Source organism: Geotrypetes seraphini, chromosome 1, assembly GCF_902459505.1.
Source record: "Geotrypetes seraphini chromosome 1, aGeoSer1.1, whole genome shotgun sequence".
NCBI classification, from domain to species: Eukaryota; Metazoa; Chordata; class Amphibia; order Gymnophiona; family Dermophiidae; genus Geotrypetes; species Geotrypetes seraphini.
The window spans coordinates 350,265,356-350,283,361 of NC_047084.1; the positions used below are offsets into that span (position 1 = coordinate 350,265,356).

Consider the following 18,006-nt stretch of genomic DNA (forward strand, 5'->3'; position numbering starts at 1 on the left):
ACACATGAGATATTAATATACAATGGTTCTATGATCTACAGTAAACCCCTCTTCTACGAAACCGCGCTAGTGGTTTTTAGCACAGAGAGCCACGCTGAATGGCCCGTGCTGCTCCCGACACTCATTGAGTTCCTATGAGCGTCTGGAGCAGTGCGGGCCATTCAGCGCGGCTCCCCGCGATAGAAACTGCTAGCGCGGTTTCATAGAAGAGGGGGGGAAGTCAATTTATTTCACTCAAATTCACTGGGGGAATCCTTCAAACCTAACTGGCTAGGTATGTCCCCTAGAAGTAGGCTGAGAATCACTACACAAACACAATGGTTCTTACCCCATCCTCAGGGCACACCAGGCCAGTTGAGTTTTCAGAATTTCCACAATGAATATGCATGAGGTGCACTGCCTCCTTGGTATGGAAATCTCTCTCATGCGTATTCATTGTGAATATCCTGAAAAACCGACTGGCTGGGTGTGCCCTGAAGATTGGGTTGAGGAGGAGTGTGTGGCGCAGTGGTTGGAGCTACAGCCTCAGTACCCTGGGGTTGTGGGTTCAAACCCCGCACTGCTCTTTGTAACCTTGGGCCAGTCACTCAGTCCTCCATAGCCCCAGCTACATTAGATAGATTGTGAACCTACTGGGACAGGTAGGGAAAATACTTGAGTACCTCATTTTAAAAACCGCTTAGATAACCTTGATAGGCGGTACAGTACTCCCCAAATATTCGCGGGGGTTCTGTTCCAGGAACCCCCGCGAATGTCAAAAAACTGCAAATATGGTTTTTAGCAGGGGAGACAGGAAAGGGCAGCTGGAGAGGCAGGAGAGGGCAGCCGGAGCACCGGCGAGTGAAGGAAATCCCTCGTGGTATGCTCCGACTGCCTCTTGCTGTACTAAAGTCGGGCCTCACCAATCAGGAGCTGCGTGTCAAAGCAGCTCTTGATTGGTGAGGCCCAACTTTAGTACAGGAAGAGGCGGTCAGAGCATAAAGCGAGTGACTTCCTTCACTTGCCGGTGCTCCGGCCCGGTCATTCGCGGTCGGAAAATACCGAGAATGAGCGGAACCACGAATCACGGACCGCTAATTCACGTGGGAGCATTATATATAAACACCTAATAAACTTGAAACTAATAAGCACAGGCCTGGATTCTGTAACTGGTGCAGTTGTCGGCAGTCAAAGCGGCCACTGATCACCTGTCAATCATGTGATGGCGCCGAGAAGAGAATCGTGCCTCTGGCAAAGGTAGGCACCTATGATGTAAATCACACCTCCTTAGGAGCTTTAGGCCACCTAATGCCACTTCTGGCATTAGCCACATACACAGTGGCATTGAAGGGCCTAAAGAAGCCATGGAAGCGCAAGTCTGGTGCTGAATTTGTCAGCGCCTTAAAACTCAGCTAATGTTGTTTCAATGGCATTTTCTACTGAGTTTGGGTGTCTATCTATGCCTAAGAAACTGGCGCCATTTACAGAATCCGGGCCATAATGAATTTCAAGTCCCATTATTTAGAAGCAAAGGTAAGTACACAAGTGGTTTTGGTGTCTAATTACATTGTTTTTAGATCACAAAGAAGTTTTCTCACATCATGCTCAGCTTTTCTTCCTGTGCCCCAGAAATCCCAAGATCAATACAGATTACAATGGATACAAAATGATATTAATTTTCCCATTTTCAGTACTAAAAACAACTAAACACCACGGTTAAGCATCATTGTATTTATAATGTTAAACGGATTCCTTCTCCTAGTATTTGGGCGTTTGCATTTACAGGCGTAACGTGTGGTTGAAATTTCCCAATCTCCATATAACTTATCACACTGTCTCTACTCTGTCCTAAATCCTGTCCCTTTTCAGAGGAATAAATTCTGGCCATTTGGGAGGGGGGGGGCTCATGCTACGAGAAGTCCCCTAGTTTTAGCATAAATGGTGGTACAGATCCTTTCTCCAAAATCCTTGGGATCAGGCATATTTCGATTTTCGGAGCTTTTCAGATTTTGGAATGGCAATGCTAAGTCAGAAAAAGACAGACCATAAGACCATAAAATTACCGCCCTGAATGAAATCTGCAACTCTCTTTGCCATCTTTCCAGCCCTCTGACTTGAATTGCACAGAGAACAGGAGAAGCATCCGCACCTGCATTGGTTTCAGCGTGTGTCACATCAGGGAAATTGACTCTTTCCGGTTTTCAGAATTTCAAATAAAGGATTTTGTTCCTGTACTCCAGTCATATATTCACATTATGCATGTAAAAGGCCTCATATCCCATTCATATGTCAGTGTGGTTTAGGAGCATCTTGTAAGCAACAACCTTTGAAGATCTAGGCAAATCTTAATTTTGGGGGGTGATAAACCACTGTGCTTCTGCATATCCAGCAACAGAAGAGAAACATACTGCCAGCCGCTCGCCCCCTGTGTTCCCCCTACTCTATTTCTTGTCTGTTTCGGAACTGGCCCAATCGTGCTCACAGAACCGAAAACCTAGGCACCATTGAATGGCTCATGTCTTGTACAATTTGTTGTACTATTTTATGTCATTTGTCTTTGATGTATTGTATTTTTTTGTAATTGCTGTACTGCATATCACTTTGGGTGGTCCCTATTTGTGGTCAGGCATGGAATTCATAAATATTCCAAGTAAACCATCACTAGCAATAAAAGCAATGCCTAGTATTGCAAAGTACGATGTAAATAAATTGATCATGCCTTTGGTTAAAAATGAGCTGAGACCATTAGAACGCACCCACATACCTCTTTTGGTGAAGAAGGTATTACTGGAGGAGGATCCTTGATGACCTACAAAGAAAACAAACAAAATGTTCAGGAAGAGTGAGAGGCAACAGATGGCATGTCAGAATTGGAGAAGATGTCTTACTGTTAACTGCTCTCTCTGCAAGGATTCCCTCATGTTTGATCACCAATTGACTACAGTACGGTTGTGTAAATCCTTGGGCGGTTGATTGCCCAGGCTCTATGGAAAAGAACACCTGCCCCCTGGAGGACAATAAACTTTGCTTTTCTACTGCCTCTCTTTGGGGCACATGTTCAGGCCCATTTACTTATTAATTGGATGAGGTTCAGTAGGTTTAAGTAATCCCCAATCATGAAATTCTAACACAGTTAATTAGGCAGAATCAGAAGCCTCAGCTTTGCCTCACCATGGACCCAAGATGTCTGGCCCTTTATGTGATTCTGCTGAAGTATTTCTGGAGCACTGACAAGTGGGAAATGCCATCTGGTAACCCAAACACACTTCTGGGCCTCTTAGCTAGCTACCCAAATTATATTTTGCAGACCCATCATTTGAAAGTGTATAGACTTTATTGTACGCAAACAGCAATGTCTACCATGTAGTACAATTAAATTGAAAAATATTCTGAAATTGCTACTGAAAACTATCCCTTGTGCCCTCATTACTGAGGTTTGACTGAGTGACATTCTTTCTCAATACTTCATATTAGGGTATGATATAAAACACAAGACCAGACTCTAAAAGCATTAAATTATACATCTTACAAGCATTAGTTATTAATATTTCTATCTATATCATATCTGTGGGATGGGATTTGGGGGATTTTTTTTTTTTTTTTTTTGGGGGGGGGGCTCATTTACTCTCCAAGAAGTACTTCTGATCCAATGCTATTTTGGGGGATTAAATGTTCCATAGACATATTTATACAATAGCTCTGCAATCTAAGGCTTAAGGCTTCTGATCCTTGTTTATCCAGCAAGTCAAACATCAGATTTGTAATTACTACCCACACTGAATTAATAATACCAGTTTCTGAGTACATCAGTGCAAATAAATTTACATGTTGATTGTAAGACTGATGTATGACTAAATATATGACTCCTGAAAACAAATGTGCCTGGCAAAGCAAGCTATTGAATCATCAGTTTCTAGAGTAATCATCAAATAAGAAATTTAATAGGTGAAGATACAACCTGTGCAGTCTCTAAAGCTTACAAGCAGCATCCCCTTTACCAGTGCTAATGTTGGTGTCCCCCAAAAGTATCACAATGGCAAGTAATTCATCTTTGATATGCACCTTGTTAGGGCACTGCAAACAAGAAGATCATTTAGGCAGGAGTGTCTTGAGCTGGAAACGTGCCCTGTGCGATGTGTCCCCTAGTGCTTCTGCCCATCCCACTACATGGCAGTCATGTTGAGGGGGCAATGGGCAGGGTGCAATTTTGGTGCCCATGCCTCTCTTATGCCCTGTGCCACCACTGGCCATACAAACCTCGCTGCAGCCCTGCATTGGGCGGTGCCAGCCATCAAGTGGCTCTGGAAACCATGGATTCACATGAACCAAGAATGCCACATAGCAACCTGCTGATCCATACACCCCTTTTGTCACAAATACTCAAACCTAAAGCCCCCAGTTGACCCAGCCGGTTTACCCTTGCCCAGAGAACCACCCACCCCAGAGCCAGCCCTGTGATAAATATACATGTCCCTTGCATCTTTTGAATATCTGCACAATTATTTTCCTCACATATATTGTTTTCCTTGAGAATTTGCTTATGCAAACCCAGGAAAAAGAGCCATAGGAATGTTGCATCTCCTCTCTTTGCTGATGGAGGAAATGAGGGGTAAAGTGCAAGCACAGATTTGAAGATGCCTTTCTATTCATACCTTTCGCTCCTCTGATCTAAATGGTTCTTCCTGATTCAGCTGAAAGCGCATGTGTTGTGAATCTCTTCTGGACTTTTTAGCCAATTTTAGCCATTTCTATCTGGTCAGCTGACCTGGGTAAATAGCTTTGCAAACTATATAATTTGAAAACAGGATGCACTTTTTTTTTTTTTTTTTTACCATGAAAATTTATTGAATTTTCAATAAAACAAATCGTTGGCATAATGGTAAAGTACATATTGCTTTTAGCATATGTACTTTATAGCAAGCTTGAAGAAATGAGGAAACACTAATTTATCCAGAGGCAGTTGATGCTTGGAATAACCTAGAAACAGATGTGCTATTAACTAAAAAGTGGCAGGATTCTCATACGCCTGGGATGAGAAAAGAAAGAGGGAAGGTGATTAAAGTTGAACAGAGTCTGTAGTAGCCCAGAAGGCAACCACTACTGGGCAGCCTGGATGTAGTCCTTATATACCACAACTAATTTGTTATACTGGTTTGTTGTTGTCTGAAAAAAGGGATAGCATGCTGCACCCTACCAGATATGAAACTAAGCTATTGAAATTACTGCTAGTGTAGTCATTTGTGAACCTAAGTTTTGCTCACCAAAGCTTGTAAGTACAAAGACGAATAAAAAATTAAAGGCAATTGTTACGCGGTAAACAGAACAGAGCTAGCAAAATGTAACATATGTACTCGTACATTGCCTGTTGAATAGTTCATCCACACAGAGGGCAGCATTTGACCTTTAGTTATGTGGCAGCCATGAGGTCAGAAACATGGACACTCCATTGCAAGATTGCACCATCAAAGAATAACATGTAGTATACTTTCTTTGGGTAGAGGGAGTGAATCCTGTGGAAATTCACCATCAGATATTGAATCAATATAGACATAGAACCGTGAATCTAAGCAGAGCAAGTATCCGAGACCTCTTAATAGGGGACTTAATCCCATCAACATTAAGCGTTGTCACCTTCAAATCAGCCCTCAGGTCAGGGTGTCCAGATGCCAGCCCCTTGCAGGAGGTCAAGACCCCCCCTCCTCCCAGATCAAAGACAACAATGGGAGACTCTCGGGTGTTTTTTTCGGGGGGGGGGGGTTGTTTTTATGGCTTTTGCCTTTGCTATACCTAACTGTATTTGTGTTTTCACCTTTGCCTTGTATTGTGCCCTTTGGGGTCCTTTCCACTTCTAATAAACATATGTTAAAAAAAAACAACCCATGAATCAACAAAAGGTTTATGAGTGGATAAAAAGGTTTAAAGCGGGAAGAACAGGTATAACCGATGAAGGTTGTTCTGGTCTCCCATCAACATTGTGCACACAAAAGCACATTGATAGGGCAGATGCCTTGATTGGAGAAGACCAACGGATAATGGTGTCTCAATTGGCTGCAAATTTGGATATCAGCTATGGATTTGTATTTGCCATAATGCATGATGACTTGGGATATAGGAAAGTCTGTGCACGATGGGTTCCAAAACAGCTTACTGATCTGCACAAGCAACAGCGTGTAGAGGTTGCGACCTAGTTCCTGAGAAGGTATGAAGAAGATCCAAATATTCTGGAGAGAACTGTCACCAGCGATGAGACATGAGTGCATAACTGCAATCCGGAGAGCAAAAGACAAAGCATGATGAAGTCAAAAAAGCAGTGCTTACCTGGTTTTGGAAGCAGTCAAAAAATTTCTCTGTAGGAATGCAGAAGCTAGTTGAACAATATAAGAAATGTGTCATCTTGCATAGGGACTATGTGGAAAAGTGATATGTTCAATTGTTCACAGTTATTTCTATTAAAGCTGTTAAATGTATTTTGCCTTAATGTTTTGATTTGCCCTCATACTTTTTAGTGATGCAAAAGGAAGCACGTTTGTCCAGGAGTGGAGGAACAGCTTAGTGGTATGAGTAGTAGGCTGAGAACTAGGGTTCAAATGCCACTTACACTCTTTTCTGAGCTTGGGCAAGTCACTTAACTTCCTTTTCCTTGTGTTATAGCCCTCTGAGGACATGAAAATACCTATGGCGCCTGAGAAAAAGTATGAACTTGATCCATCTAAATATGCCAATATTGATAGCATCTGATACATAACGTGCAAATCAAATACAAAAATCTAATACAAAAATGCCACTGGTTCTGCAGGGGGTTAGGTTATTTTGCAATATAACAATGACTGCATGGTATAGTCACAGAATATACTTTTTACTTATCTTAGTATTTCGTATATATCTTAAATGGCACCACAGATCTGTGTGTACAACAAGGGGTCTATTTGCAGTTAGGTTATGGACAAAATACAACAATGCAGTTGTCCAGGTCTTGCCACGTCTGAGTAAATGGTACCAACTTTTAAGCCATCATGTTGTGGCTTTCTAGATAGTACCAAGAGGCTGCTGTGAAAAGTCATGGTGGCCATTTTGTTGCAGCAGCCACTAGAGGCTGGACTAGTGATTTTAGGTAGGGGAGGTAGGGGCTATTGTGGGTTCTATCCTTGCCGGGGGGGGGGGGGGAGGATCAGAATGAGGGGGTTGTTTCAGGTGGGTGGGAGGGGGATTAGAAGGGGAGACATTCTGAGGGGAGGTGAGAGGGAGACAGGAAGAGATGAACACAATTTCAAAAGTTTTGCAAGCCTCAGATGATACTCAGTTGAATATTAACTGGGACCTGCATAAGCTTTGGTGACCAGGACAACCACAATTAGCCCTGGATATTTGGTTTTGTCCAGCCCTTTAATTTGAAATGATGACTTGTTTAGAGTTGCAATTGGAGACAGTCAGTTGATTTTTAAGCCTTTCTCATTTTATATTGAATTGTTTATTGTCCTTTGATTTTTGTATTAGATTTGCATGCATAAAGCACTACTTTTTAGCAGTTGTATGACACAGTTTTATTGTTTATTTGGAAACTTTGGTAGCACTGTTGGGTTTTAGATGTGCATAAACTGTCATTTAATTGTAAGTACGTATATTGCATAAATATCTAAATCCCAATTTTACAAAGCCAGGCTATAAAGAATGAAAAACTGAGCATCTGAGAAGGGGGTGTGATCCGAGTATGTTTTGGAAGGAACTAGGGCAGGCCTAAAAAATAAACAAGTGTTTCCCATTTCAGAAAAGGAACATAAGTCTGTGTCCTAAAACACTGAGAATGAATTCACACCTGTTACCCAGGATGTCTAGATTTCTAAAAATTGCTGGTATTGAATAGTCCTCCACTGGAGGAATAAAGGGAGATCACTCTTTAATCCCTTGGTGGTTGATGTCTTTCTTGAATGTGACACTGGCAAGGGATATCATACCCTGTGACAGCTCCGGGAAAAATAAATTTTAATGTTTCTGAAATGGCCAACATAAACATTTAAGTTCTGACACATAAAAATTTATGTTGACATTTTAAACCATAAATGTTTTTTTGGTGCCTGTTTTGACCTGTCAGTATTTTTAGATGTTATGTTTCTAAACTCCAATCATGGTAGATGGGCTTGTTGTGCCACTGGGGCCTGCATGCGTCTGTGAAGCTGAAAGCTATGCTGTCGGTAGTTTCACTACCAGTAGGGCCTCCCAAGACAGGTTTCAGCAGAGATGTCAGATTAACGATGTACCACCCATTTGGGCAGCAGCAGATGGGCACTGTTGGAGGATTGCGTTTGATGAGACAATGGCGACATCACCGAATTCATACTGCACAGAAGAAAGGCCTGGCAATGATATTCATGACTTGATGGCACCTACCATATTTCCAAAATGGATGCTCCTGCCACACGTAACTGATACATAAACGTCCGATAATACTAGCAGAACTTAAAGACCTCTTGACCTGGGTGTCTCAATTCCGATTTATATGTCTTTTCTAAAATGTCGTTCTTACGTAGTATATTCTTGTGTATACAACCAAATGACTTCTGTTTTATTTTCCCATATAATTTATGGCAGAGGTGCTCATAGTTTGTCCTTGAGGTCCACAACCCAGTCAGGTTTTCAGGATTTCCACAAGGAATGTCATGAGATCTATCTACATACAATGGAGGCAGTGCATGCAAATAGATCACATGCATATTCGTTGGGGGAAATCCTGAAAACCAGAGCAGATTGTGGACCTCAAGGAATGACACTGAGCACCCCCTAATTTATTGGAATTTCTGTTTTGTTAATGTTGTTGGGGTTTTTTTTCCCATTTTATTTCAGGGGCAATATTATATCTAGTACACACTCTTTGGGTTCTTTCCTGTCATTTTAGGCATAAATGTGTCCTGAGCAGTGCATGCTAAATGCCAGTCCCCCCCATTCTATTCCTAGGGGTGGCTTAGAATTTAGCACCCCCCGCTCAGCAGCACACCTTTGTAAAAACCTGTCAAAATGACATAAAACAACATGGTGAACCTGATTTTTCTATGTCATTTCAAGCAAATGTATTTTAATGACTGGATGTTATATTACTATTGCACATCCTTTGATGTACTGTTCAGACAGTTAATCAAATTTTAATAAATGTTTAACTGAAATAATACCAACCCCCTAAACCAAATTAAAACACTACTGATCTACTAAGGAGCTGAAGATCATCAGAGACGCTGAGTCAATTCTGACTCTAACCTTTTACCCTACTTCTAATATGAGCATGATCTGGCTCCACACAGAATAAAAACCACTGCAAATATTATGGGCCTAAGGGTTGCAGAAAGGTGCTTGTTGTCTCTCATTGTCATGACCTTACTAGGAAGTGACAGCATTCAGCTGCCCTGGAGACATAATAGGTATTTGTTGCCATAATGCACTTTGAATCCTAATACAGTATTTAAAAGCAGTTATCTCAGCTTTGAGAAGACTCTTGGTCTTCAAGGTGCCTGGCAGGGAAGCTGTGGGCTTTTTTCTTTACATATTGCTGCAGTCTTGTTTGTCAAGGTGTTATAGCAAGGTGGCTACTGTTTCTCATAGCTCTTAAGTCACAAGAAGATGGCATCATTCACCTACCCTGTAGCTTTTCCCATCCACCACTTTCTGGTTTGTTTGTTTTTAATATATTATATAGATTGGTTTTGACCAAAGATTTGACTTTTGCCGAGTCTTCAAGTGTGAAGTGAGTTTACAAACATGTATGTTGCATGAAATATAAAAAACACAACCCCTAGAAACTTGGATAAATGACAAAATGGAGTCATTTTGCATTGGTTCGTATAAAGACTGCTTTAGCAAAATCACACTGCAAAAGTGCACTGCATCATTAATTTTAAGTTTGCTAAAATTTGCTCATTAATGTCAAAAATCATGAAAACAAACACACAAGAACGCTCTGCAAGCTTTGTTTTCACAAAAAATATTTCTGCATCTGTGAAAGTGTAGTTATTTTTCCCAGAGCTGTTTAAAAAAAGGGCATATCACCTAGCATTGGCTGCTATTTAAAACATCCTTATGGCATGAATTAAAGCCCCCCCCCCCCCCAACCCCCTGAGGATGCCAATGGCCCCAGGATTTCTCTCCCTCAGTTACAACATGAGGATAAAATATAAGAAAGAGACTACCTAAAGCTCTATCCCTCTAGGCTCCATTCATTACATTTACAAATCTGAAGGTCATTCCTGCCCCATACTCCTTCGTCACCACTTGGGGACACTGACTCATCAGTTGAGTCCAAGAGACATGGGGGCAAAAACAATCTCCATCAATCTACCCTTCCTGGGTTGGTGCTGCTGACCCCTAGCTTTATTCCAGGGGTCTCAAAGTCCCTCCTTGAGGGCCGCAATCTAGTCGGGTTTTTAGGATTTCCCCAATGAATATGCATGAGATCTCTGTGCATGCACTGCTTTCAAGGCATATTCATTGGGGAAATCCTGAAAACCCGACTGGATTGTGGCCCTGAAGGAGGGACTTTGAGATCCCTGCTTTATTCTCACAATACTGACAAGCCTCCTGAATCCTAAAACACCTAAAACAAGACTATCTCTAGGGGTCAGTGGCAGTCAATTTGATAGAGGGAGTTGCCAGGACAAAACTAAATGGAAATCACTCGGGCCTGAGAAAAACACAAGCGATCCAATAAAGTCCAAACACTTTATTGAGCAGCAGAAGGCAGAGGGGGGTTAAAAAAGCCATGCCTTTCATTAAAACTCATACAAATGATACTTCACTTTTGGAATTCCATTTGGGATCAAATGAATAATTTACTGGAAAATCCGGTGGCATTATCGTATGATACTGTGTTATTTGGTACATCAATGAGATCTAAGAGCCAAATATCTTCTAATAATAATAAACTTTTGCTCATTATGACAGGGATTGCCATACAGAAAATTATGAAAAACTGGAAAAATTGGGATCAGCTGAATTATAATTTTTGGTAGAATTCATTATGCCAAATCTTTAAAATGGAGCGGGTAATAGCCGTACAGCAGGGGCATTTTAAGAAATTTAGGGATGTTTGGGAGCAATTAACAAAATATTGACAAAATATTAACAGAATGATTACTATTTTTTCCCTTTGTTCATACACGTCCAGAGTGGGGAGGGGGGTGGGGATACTTTATGTTTTCTTATGCTTAAGAACAATTGTTGGGTATAAGGGGGGGGGGATATTTGATGTGAATTAGACTTTGATGGAATATTAAGTGATGTTAAAGTGTAAATGATTGTACAGTGGAACCTTGGTTTACGAGAATAATTTGTTCCAGAAGCATGCTTGTAAACCAAATTGCTCGTATATCGAAGCGAGTTTCCCCATAGGAAGTAAGGGAAACTTGCTTTGATTCGTTACACCTCCTCCTTCTCCCCTCCCCCCACCCCCGAGGCTACCGGCGCTGCTCCATCACCCCCCCTGCTCAAACTGGCATCGCAACCCCCGCCCGCATATGCCCCCTGCGAGAACCGCATCAAACCCCCGTGCTGGAAGCGGCATCCGCCCACCCGCCCAACCAAACAAGCTCCTTACCCCATCTGCTGCGTGTCGGTGTCAGTTAAGGAAAGATCCCGCCTCTTGCCTGGGCTGGGCCTTGAGTATCTGCGCATTCTCAAGGCCTTCTGGCTTTCATTCTGGATCTCTAGAGAACGAGAGCCAGAAGGCCTTGAGCATGCACAGATGCTCAAGGCCCAGCCCAGGCAAGAGGCGGGATCTTTCGTTAACTGGCACCGGTACGCAGCAGATGGGGTAAGGAGCTTGTTTGGGTGGGTGGGTGGGCAGATGCCGCTTGCAGCGCGGGGGTGCGATGCGGTTCTCACGGGGGGGGGGGCATTCGGGATCGGGGGGTGTGATGCCGGTTCGAGCGGGGGGGGGGGTGTTCATTTAGCGGGACAGTGCTCGTTTTGCAAATTAAGGTTTGCAGGAGTGTTTTGTTCGTCTTGCAAAACATATGCAAACCGGATTACTCGCAAGCCGAGGTTCCACTGAATCTTATGTTGCACTTATTGAAAGTTTTAAAAATGAATAAAGAATTTTTTTTTTAAACTCAACTCATACAAATGAGCACTGGACTAGACATCTCGTCTTTCCTTATCAACTAACAAGTCCTTTTGCAAAGATATGTTGCTGAACGCTAAATATTGAGCCAACCATTCTTTTCCTATTGGCGGCTCAGCATTTAGCGTTAAAAGCCTGCCTAACTCAACAATATTACAATAGAAAAAGCAGTTAAACAGAGAGATGGAGCAATCCAGTGTTTTGTACTGAATGACACATGATTGATTATCTAACAGTTGGTAAAAGATTGTATGAAGGATCTTCAAAAAGTTTCCACACTTTTATTTTTTAAACACTATTTATTAAATATCTCAAAAGCAAATTGCATCGCTTTTCCACATAATCACCCTGCTTTGAGACTGATTAGTCACATGACATGCTACCACAAGCCCTCTTCCCACTTCTCCCGCTCTGACTATTTCCTGCAAAACTATGAAAATGGGGAAACGTTTTAAAGCACTCTTGTATATGTATATTTGGTGCAAAGAGTTCCTGGAGTTTTCAGAGAACAAGTTCAATTTTTAGAGGCCAGAGAGTGTCAGAATTGAAGCAGCTGAGAAAAACAGAGAGGCAGGGGCGGAGTTTGGGCATGGATTGCTTTAGCCGCTAGTCGGCGTCAATGTTAGGCGACAGTAAATTAGGCCAAGAAAATCCTGGCCTAATATACTGGCACCTACATTGAGTTAGATGCTGCTAGGCGCGGTGACCTGTCAAATGCGCCCAGGACATTGGCGAAACGACAATTCCGCCCCGACATTTGCGTGCAGTACAAATGCACGCCGCCTCCTATGCCTTCCCATTTATGCTCTGAGGGGGGTTTGGGGGGAAACCCCCAACACACTTGCACTCCTGTTGAGGGAGGGGTAAGGGTGTGGGGGGGAACCTCCCACTAAACTTTAAACTCACACTCTCCTCCTGAAGTCTTCCCTTTTCTACTCTTCTGTTCTGAGGGGGGAACCCCCCCCCCACTACAATCATGCTCTCCTTCAGGGGAATGCCAACGCGCTCAATTGTTGGTAACCCCCTTCCCCACTACACTTATAATTGTGCCCCCAAAATCCCGCTCCCTTCATGCACGTCCTTGTCAGTACGGAATTTTCAGGGTGCAATTGTCCTGCGCGCTATTGACGGTGTACCGTTAGGCGCGATTCTACAAGCGGCACCTAGCAGTTGATTGACAGCTGCATCAAGCGGTCACTAGGCACCATATATAGAATCAGGGACATAATGTTTGACGGCAGATACAATGGCAACAGAACACATATTTGGTACTATGAGAAGATCAAAACACTGCCTGATGCAAAATTCTCTCATGCATATTCAATATGGATGTCCTGAAAGCCTAACCAGAATGTGACACTTAAGGACCAGAAGTGCCTCGCTTCTGTTTTATGGTATGGATGTTCGCATAGGACTTGGATGTGATTGTATGTGATGATCTTAAGGTGGCCAAACAGATTGAAAAGGTGACGGCGAAAGCTAGATGGATGCTAGGTTGGATAGGGAGAGGTATGGCCATTAGGAAAAAGGAGGCATTGATGCCCCTATATAAGACTTTGGTGAGACCTCATTTAGAATATTGTGTACAATTCTGGAGGCCGCACCTTCAAAAAGATATAAAAAGGATAGAGTCGGTCCAGAGGAAGGCTACGAAAATGGCATGTGGTCTTCGCCATAAAGCGTATGGGGACAGATTTAAAGATCTCAATCTGGAGGAAAGGTGGGAGAAGGGAGATATGGTAGAGACATTTAAATACCTACGCAATGTAAATGTGCATGAGTCGAGTCTCTTTCATTTGAAAGGAAACTCTGCAATGAGAGGGCATAGGATGAAGTTAAGAGGTGATATGCTCCGGAGTAATCTAAGGAAATACTTTTTTACACAAAGGGTGGTAGATGCATGGAACAGTCTCCCAGAAGAGGTGGTGGAGACAGACTGTGTCTGAATTCAAACGGGCCTGGGATAGGCACGTGGGATCTCTCGGAGAGAGAAAGAGATAATGGTTACTGCGGATGGGCAGATTACATGGGCCATTTGGCCTTTATCTGCCATCATGTTTCTATATCTTTGTTACTTGAGTATTGGGACAATTACTCATCTCTGATTCATGAAAACAAAAAATATTCTATCCCACCATATCACATGTTCTCTTTTTTTTTGACACATACTTGTCATCACTTCTAGTGGTGAGAGTCTAAATTGTGTATTTAAGTCCTAGAGAGCACTTGCCCCCCCCCAAAAAAAAAAAAAAATTCAAACCCCCTCAAAAGAAAAAAATTCAAGCACATATGGTCACACTCTATATTCACTGAATTTACAGTATCATATATGAGACATTGAATAAGGTTCACAAAGCAGCATCTAGCTTTCTTGTAATGCAGAGGCTTTGCTGCCAACATTTACAGGAAAAGATATTTAACACAGACAATAAACTATGCAAACATTAGGGGACACCATAATCAGATTGCACATGTGACTGCAGAAACACTAGCACGGCAGAAACTACCAGATCGGTGCATTAAATGTGCATCTACGCTGATAACTGCATGCTAGCCTCCAATCTAAAACTATTTAATATTAGGATAACGTGCAATAACTACTGAAATGACAGCACTGCAAGCTGGAAGCCAGGTTCAAATCCCCTTATGGCTCCTTGTAATCTTGTGATAGTCACTTAACCCTCCATTGCCTCCGGTACAGGCTTAGAATTCAAAATCATCTGGAGACAGGAAAAATTACCTATTGTGCATGAATGAAGCTTGCCTTGAGCTACTAGTGACAAGGGATGAGCTAACTCCAAAATTCCCCTTCCCCCATTCATTACTAGATAAATCTGGAGGCTATAGCACAGATGAAAGTCACTATTTTCACGGCATTAATGCCTATACAACTTCAGTGTCTGTACAAACATGCAGGAAGTGATTTGAGCAATGTTCCTTATCTTTATAACATTCACAAATTCTTGTTTCTTACACTGTCTCAGCTAAAGTCTCATTTTACTATTATAGTACTGCTGGCTATAAATCACCCTCAAGAGTGGAACATCCTTTAGCTTATATTGCAGTTCTTGATTTCGGACCACAGACTTGCATATTGTTCCAGTTTGAAACATCCCAAGAGTGAGAAGCTAAAAGCTGAGGCTGACTACAGGGGGAAGTGCAGCACATTTGGCTCCTGACTTACAGGGCTGAAGTTTTCACAACCTCCTCGTCTTTCCAGGTTCCAATACAAGTATTTGCTACAGGCCAATGCTGCCTTTCCTTTCTGTGTAGCTGCAGCACATTACAGGAAACCACTTCTAAAATGTATTGTGCACAGTGGCGTATCAAGGGGATTAGTAGGGGGAGCAGTCTGCCCCAGATGCAGTCCATAAGGGGGTGCTCCCAGGGCCGGCATCGGCAGCGTTCACAACTCACTGCTGTCAGAATTGAGCCTTCCTCTCTGACGGGACCTGCCTTCACGGAAGCAGGAAGTAAGCAGGACTTAGCAGAGAGGAAGGCCTGAAGCCAACAAGAGCAGAGAGCTGTGAATGCTGTGCTGCCAATGGGGGGGGGGGTGAGAGGGGATGCAAAGAGAGAAAGGGAGAAGGAAAACCAGGGAAGGAAGAGGAGAGGAAAGAGAGATGTCAGACCATGTGGTAGGGGGAAGGGAGGGGGGGGAAGAGGGAAAGGAAATGCCAGACCATGGAGGGGGAGGGAGAGATGCCACGGCATAAAGGGGAGGAAAGGGAAAGAAAGGAGACAGCAATGCCAGACCAGGATGGAGGGAGGGATAGAGGGAAAGGAAGGAAAGGAGATGCCAGAGCATGAAGGGGGAAGTACAGATGAAAGGGAAGGAGTTGAGAGAGATATCAAGGCATGGGGGGAAGGAAAGAAAGGAGACAGAGATGCCAGACCAGGGGAAACAGAGGGAGGAAAAGGAAGGAGAGGAGATGCCAGGTAGGGTGGAGGGAAGGGAAGGAGACAGAGATGCCAGACCATAGTTTGGGGTGGGCAGAAAGGAAGGAAGGGAGAAGAGAGAGATGCCAAAGCATAGGGGAGGGGTTGGAGCCAGAGAGAAAGAGAAAAATGGAGAAGGAATAAAGCTGAATTGAAATGCTTCATTAGAAGCGACCACTACCCTATCCTAGTGTGTTAAGCCCCTCCTTCTCTTCCCTCCCTTTTAGATTTTATTTTATCATTGTATTTAAACTCTCACCCTTTCCCACTTTTTCTTTTGGTACCAGTAAGTCTATATGTTTCGTTGCCCCCTCTACTTTTTATTTTTAAGTTTTTATATTTTAATATTTTAAGACTTGTAAACTGTTTAGGTTTGCTTTTGATAAACGGTATATCAAAGATTAAATAAACTTGGAAACTTAAGAGGGCAAACAGTGGATAGAAGAGAGAGAAGGCGGACTGTGGATGGAAAGGGCAGAATGAGAGGGTGGACAGTGGATAGAAGGGGCAGCAAGAGACGGCAGATGCTGTACAGAAGGAAAAGAGGACAGCCACTGGTTGCAGTGACATAGCGAGGGCAGGAGGTGCCTGGGGTGGTGTGTCCTCCCTGCCCTCTTCTCTGACACACCCCCCCACACACACACACCATGTTTGCACCTTCTTTTCCCCCATACCTCCTTAACTTTGCCGGCACAAGCAGCATCATCAACCTGCTACCCAGTTAGCCTCAGCTCTCCCTCTGATATCACTTCCTTTACCCATGACCAGGAAGTGGCTTCACAGGGACAGTCGAGGCCAGCGTGAGCAGCAGGTTGGACATGCTGCTCGCGCCAGTGAAGAGTTATAAGTACCAGGGGAAAACAAAGTATATGTACGTGGCGGAGGAGGGGCGCTCCACCCCGTCTGGTCTCCCCCTCCCCTTTACTATGCCACTAGCTGAATGGAAAGAAGAGAATGAAAATAAGATGATTAAAGCAAAAACAAGAAAAGGTAAAAGAAAAATAATTTTTGTTGCTTTAGAATAAAGTAATATTGTAGCTGTATGTATAACATTTATAAATAGAAAATAGAGACAAGGTAATCTTTTTATTGGACTAATTTTAATACATTTTTCACTAACTTTCAGAGACCAAACCCATTCCTTGGGTCAGGACAGAATACCATAACAGCAATATACTGTAGTGACCTGAAGGAGGTGGTTTTGGCCTCTGAAAACTCATTTGAAAAATTCATTAGTCCAATAAAATGGTATTTTCTTATTTTCTATTTTTTTAATTTTATTTCTATTTGTTAATTTGTAAAGTGGTGATTGTTATTTGTCAGTTTTTTCAGATTTACATCTGTCTTTAAATTTGCACAGTACTAGGGAGTAGACTTGGTAGATAAGGATAGGTTGTTCACCCTCTCCAAGGTAGGGAGAACGAGAGGACATTCTCTAAAGTTGAAAGGGGATAGATTCTGCACAAACGTAAGAAAGTTCTTCTTTACCCAGAGAGTAGTAGAAAACTGGAACAATCTTCCAGAGTCTGTCATAGGGGAAAACACCCTCCAGGGATTCAAGACAAAGTTAGACAAGTTCCTGCTGAACAAGGACATACGCTGATAGGGCTAGTCTCAGTTAGGGCGCTGGTCTCAGACCAGAGGGCCGCCGCGTGAGCGGACTGCTAGGCATGATGGACCATGGTCTGACCCAGCATCGGCGATTCTTATGCTATTGAAAGCCATGGGAGGGGATCAATGCACCAAGGGAATGGTTATTTATGGAGAAAAGGAGAGGGGCGAAGACAGAGCCTTGAGGTACACAAAAATATCTTTACTGCGGGAATCACTAACCTGTGGTATTTAAAGTTAGTGAATTCTGTTGTATATTCTTATGTTATAAAATAATGCATTCTTCTTCACCCTAGTAACTCAGGGCCTTAGACTGTAAGGTTCCATGGAATACCTCCTGAACCTGAACATAACTAGGGTTACCATATGGCTCCAGA

At 42.8% G+C, this 18,006-nt stretch overlaps 1 protein-coding gene across 2 annotated transcripts in view; it reads right to left on the reverse strand.

Annotated features, from left to right (window-relative positions):
* Positions 1–18,006, reverse strand: part of ANTXR2 (ANTXR cell adhesion molecule 2) — a 425,705-nt gene that overhangs the window by 148,922 nt on the left and 258,777 nt on the right. For both annotated transcript variants that reach the window (XM_033963685.1, XM_033963677.1), the window contains exon 13: positions 2,744–2,788. In XM_033963685.1, coding sequence (XP_033819576.1) covers positions 2,744–2,788 — 45 coding nt within the window. The remainder of the gene's footprint in view (positions 1–2,743; positions 2,789–18,006) is intronic.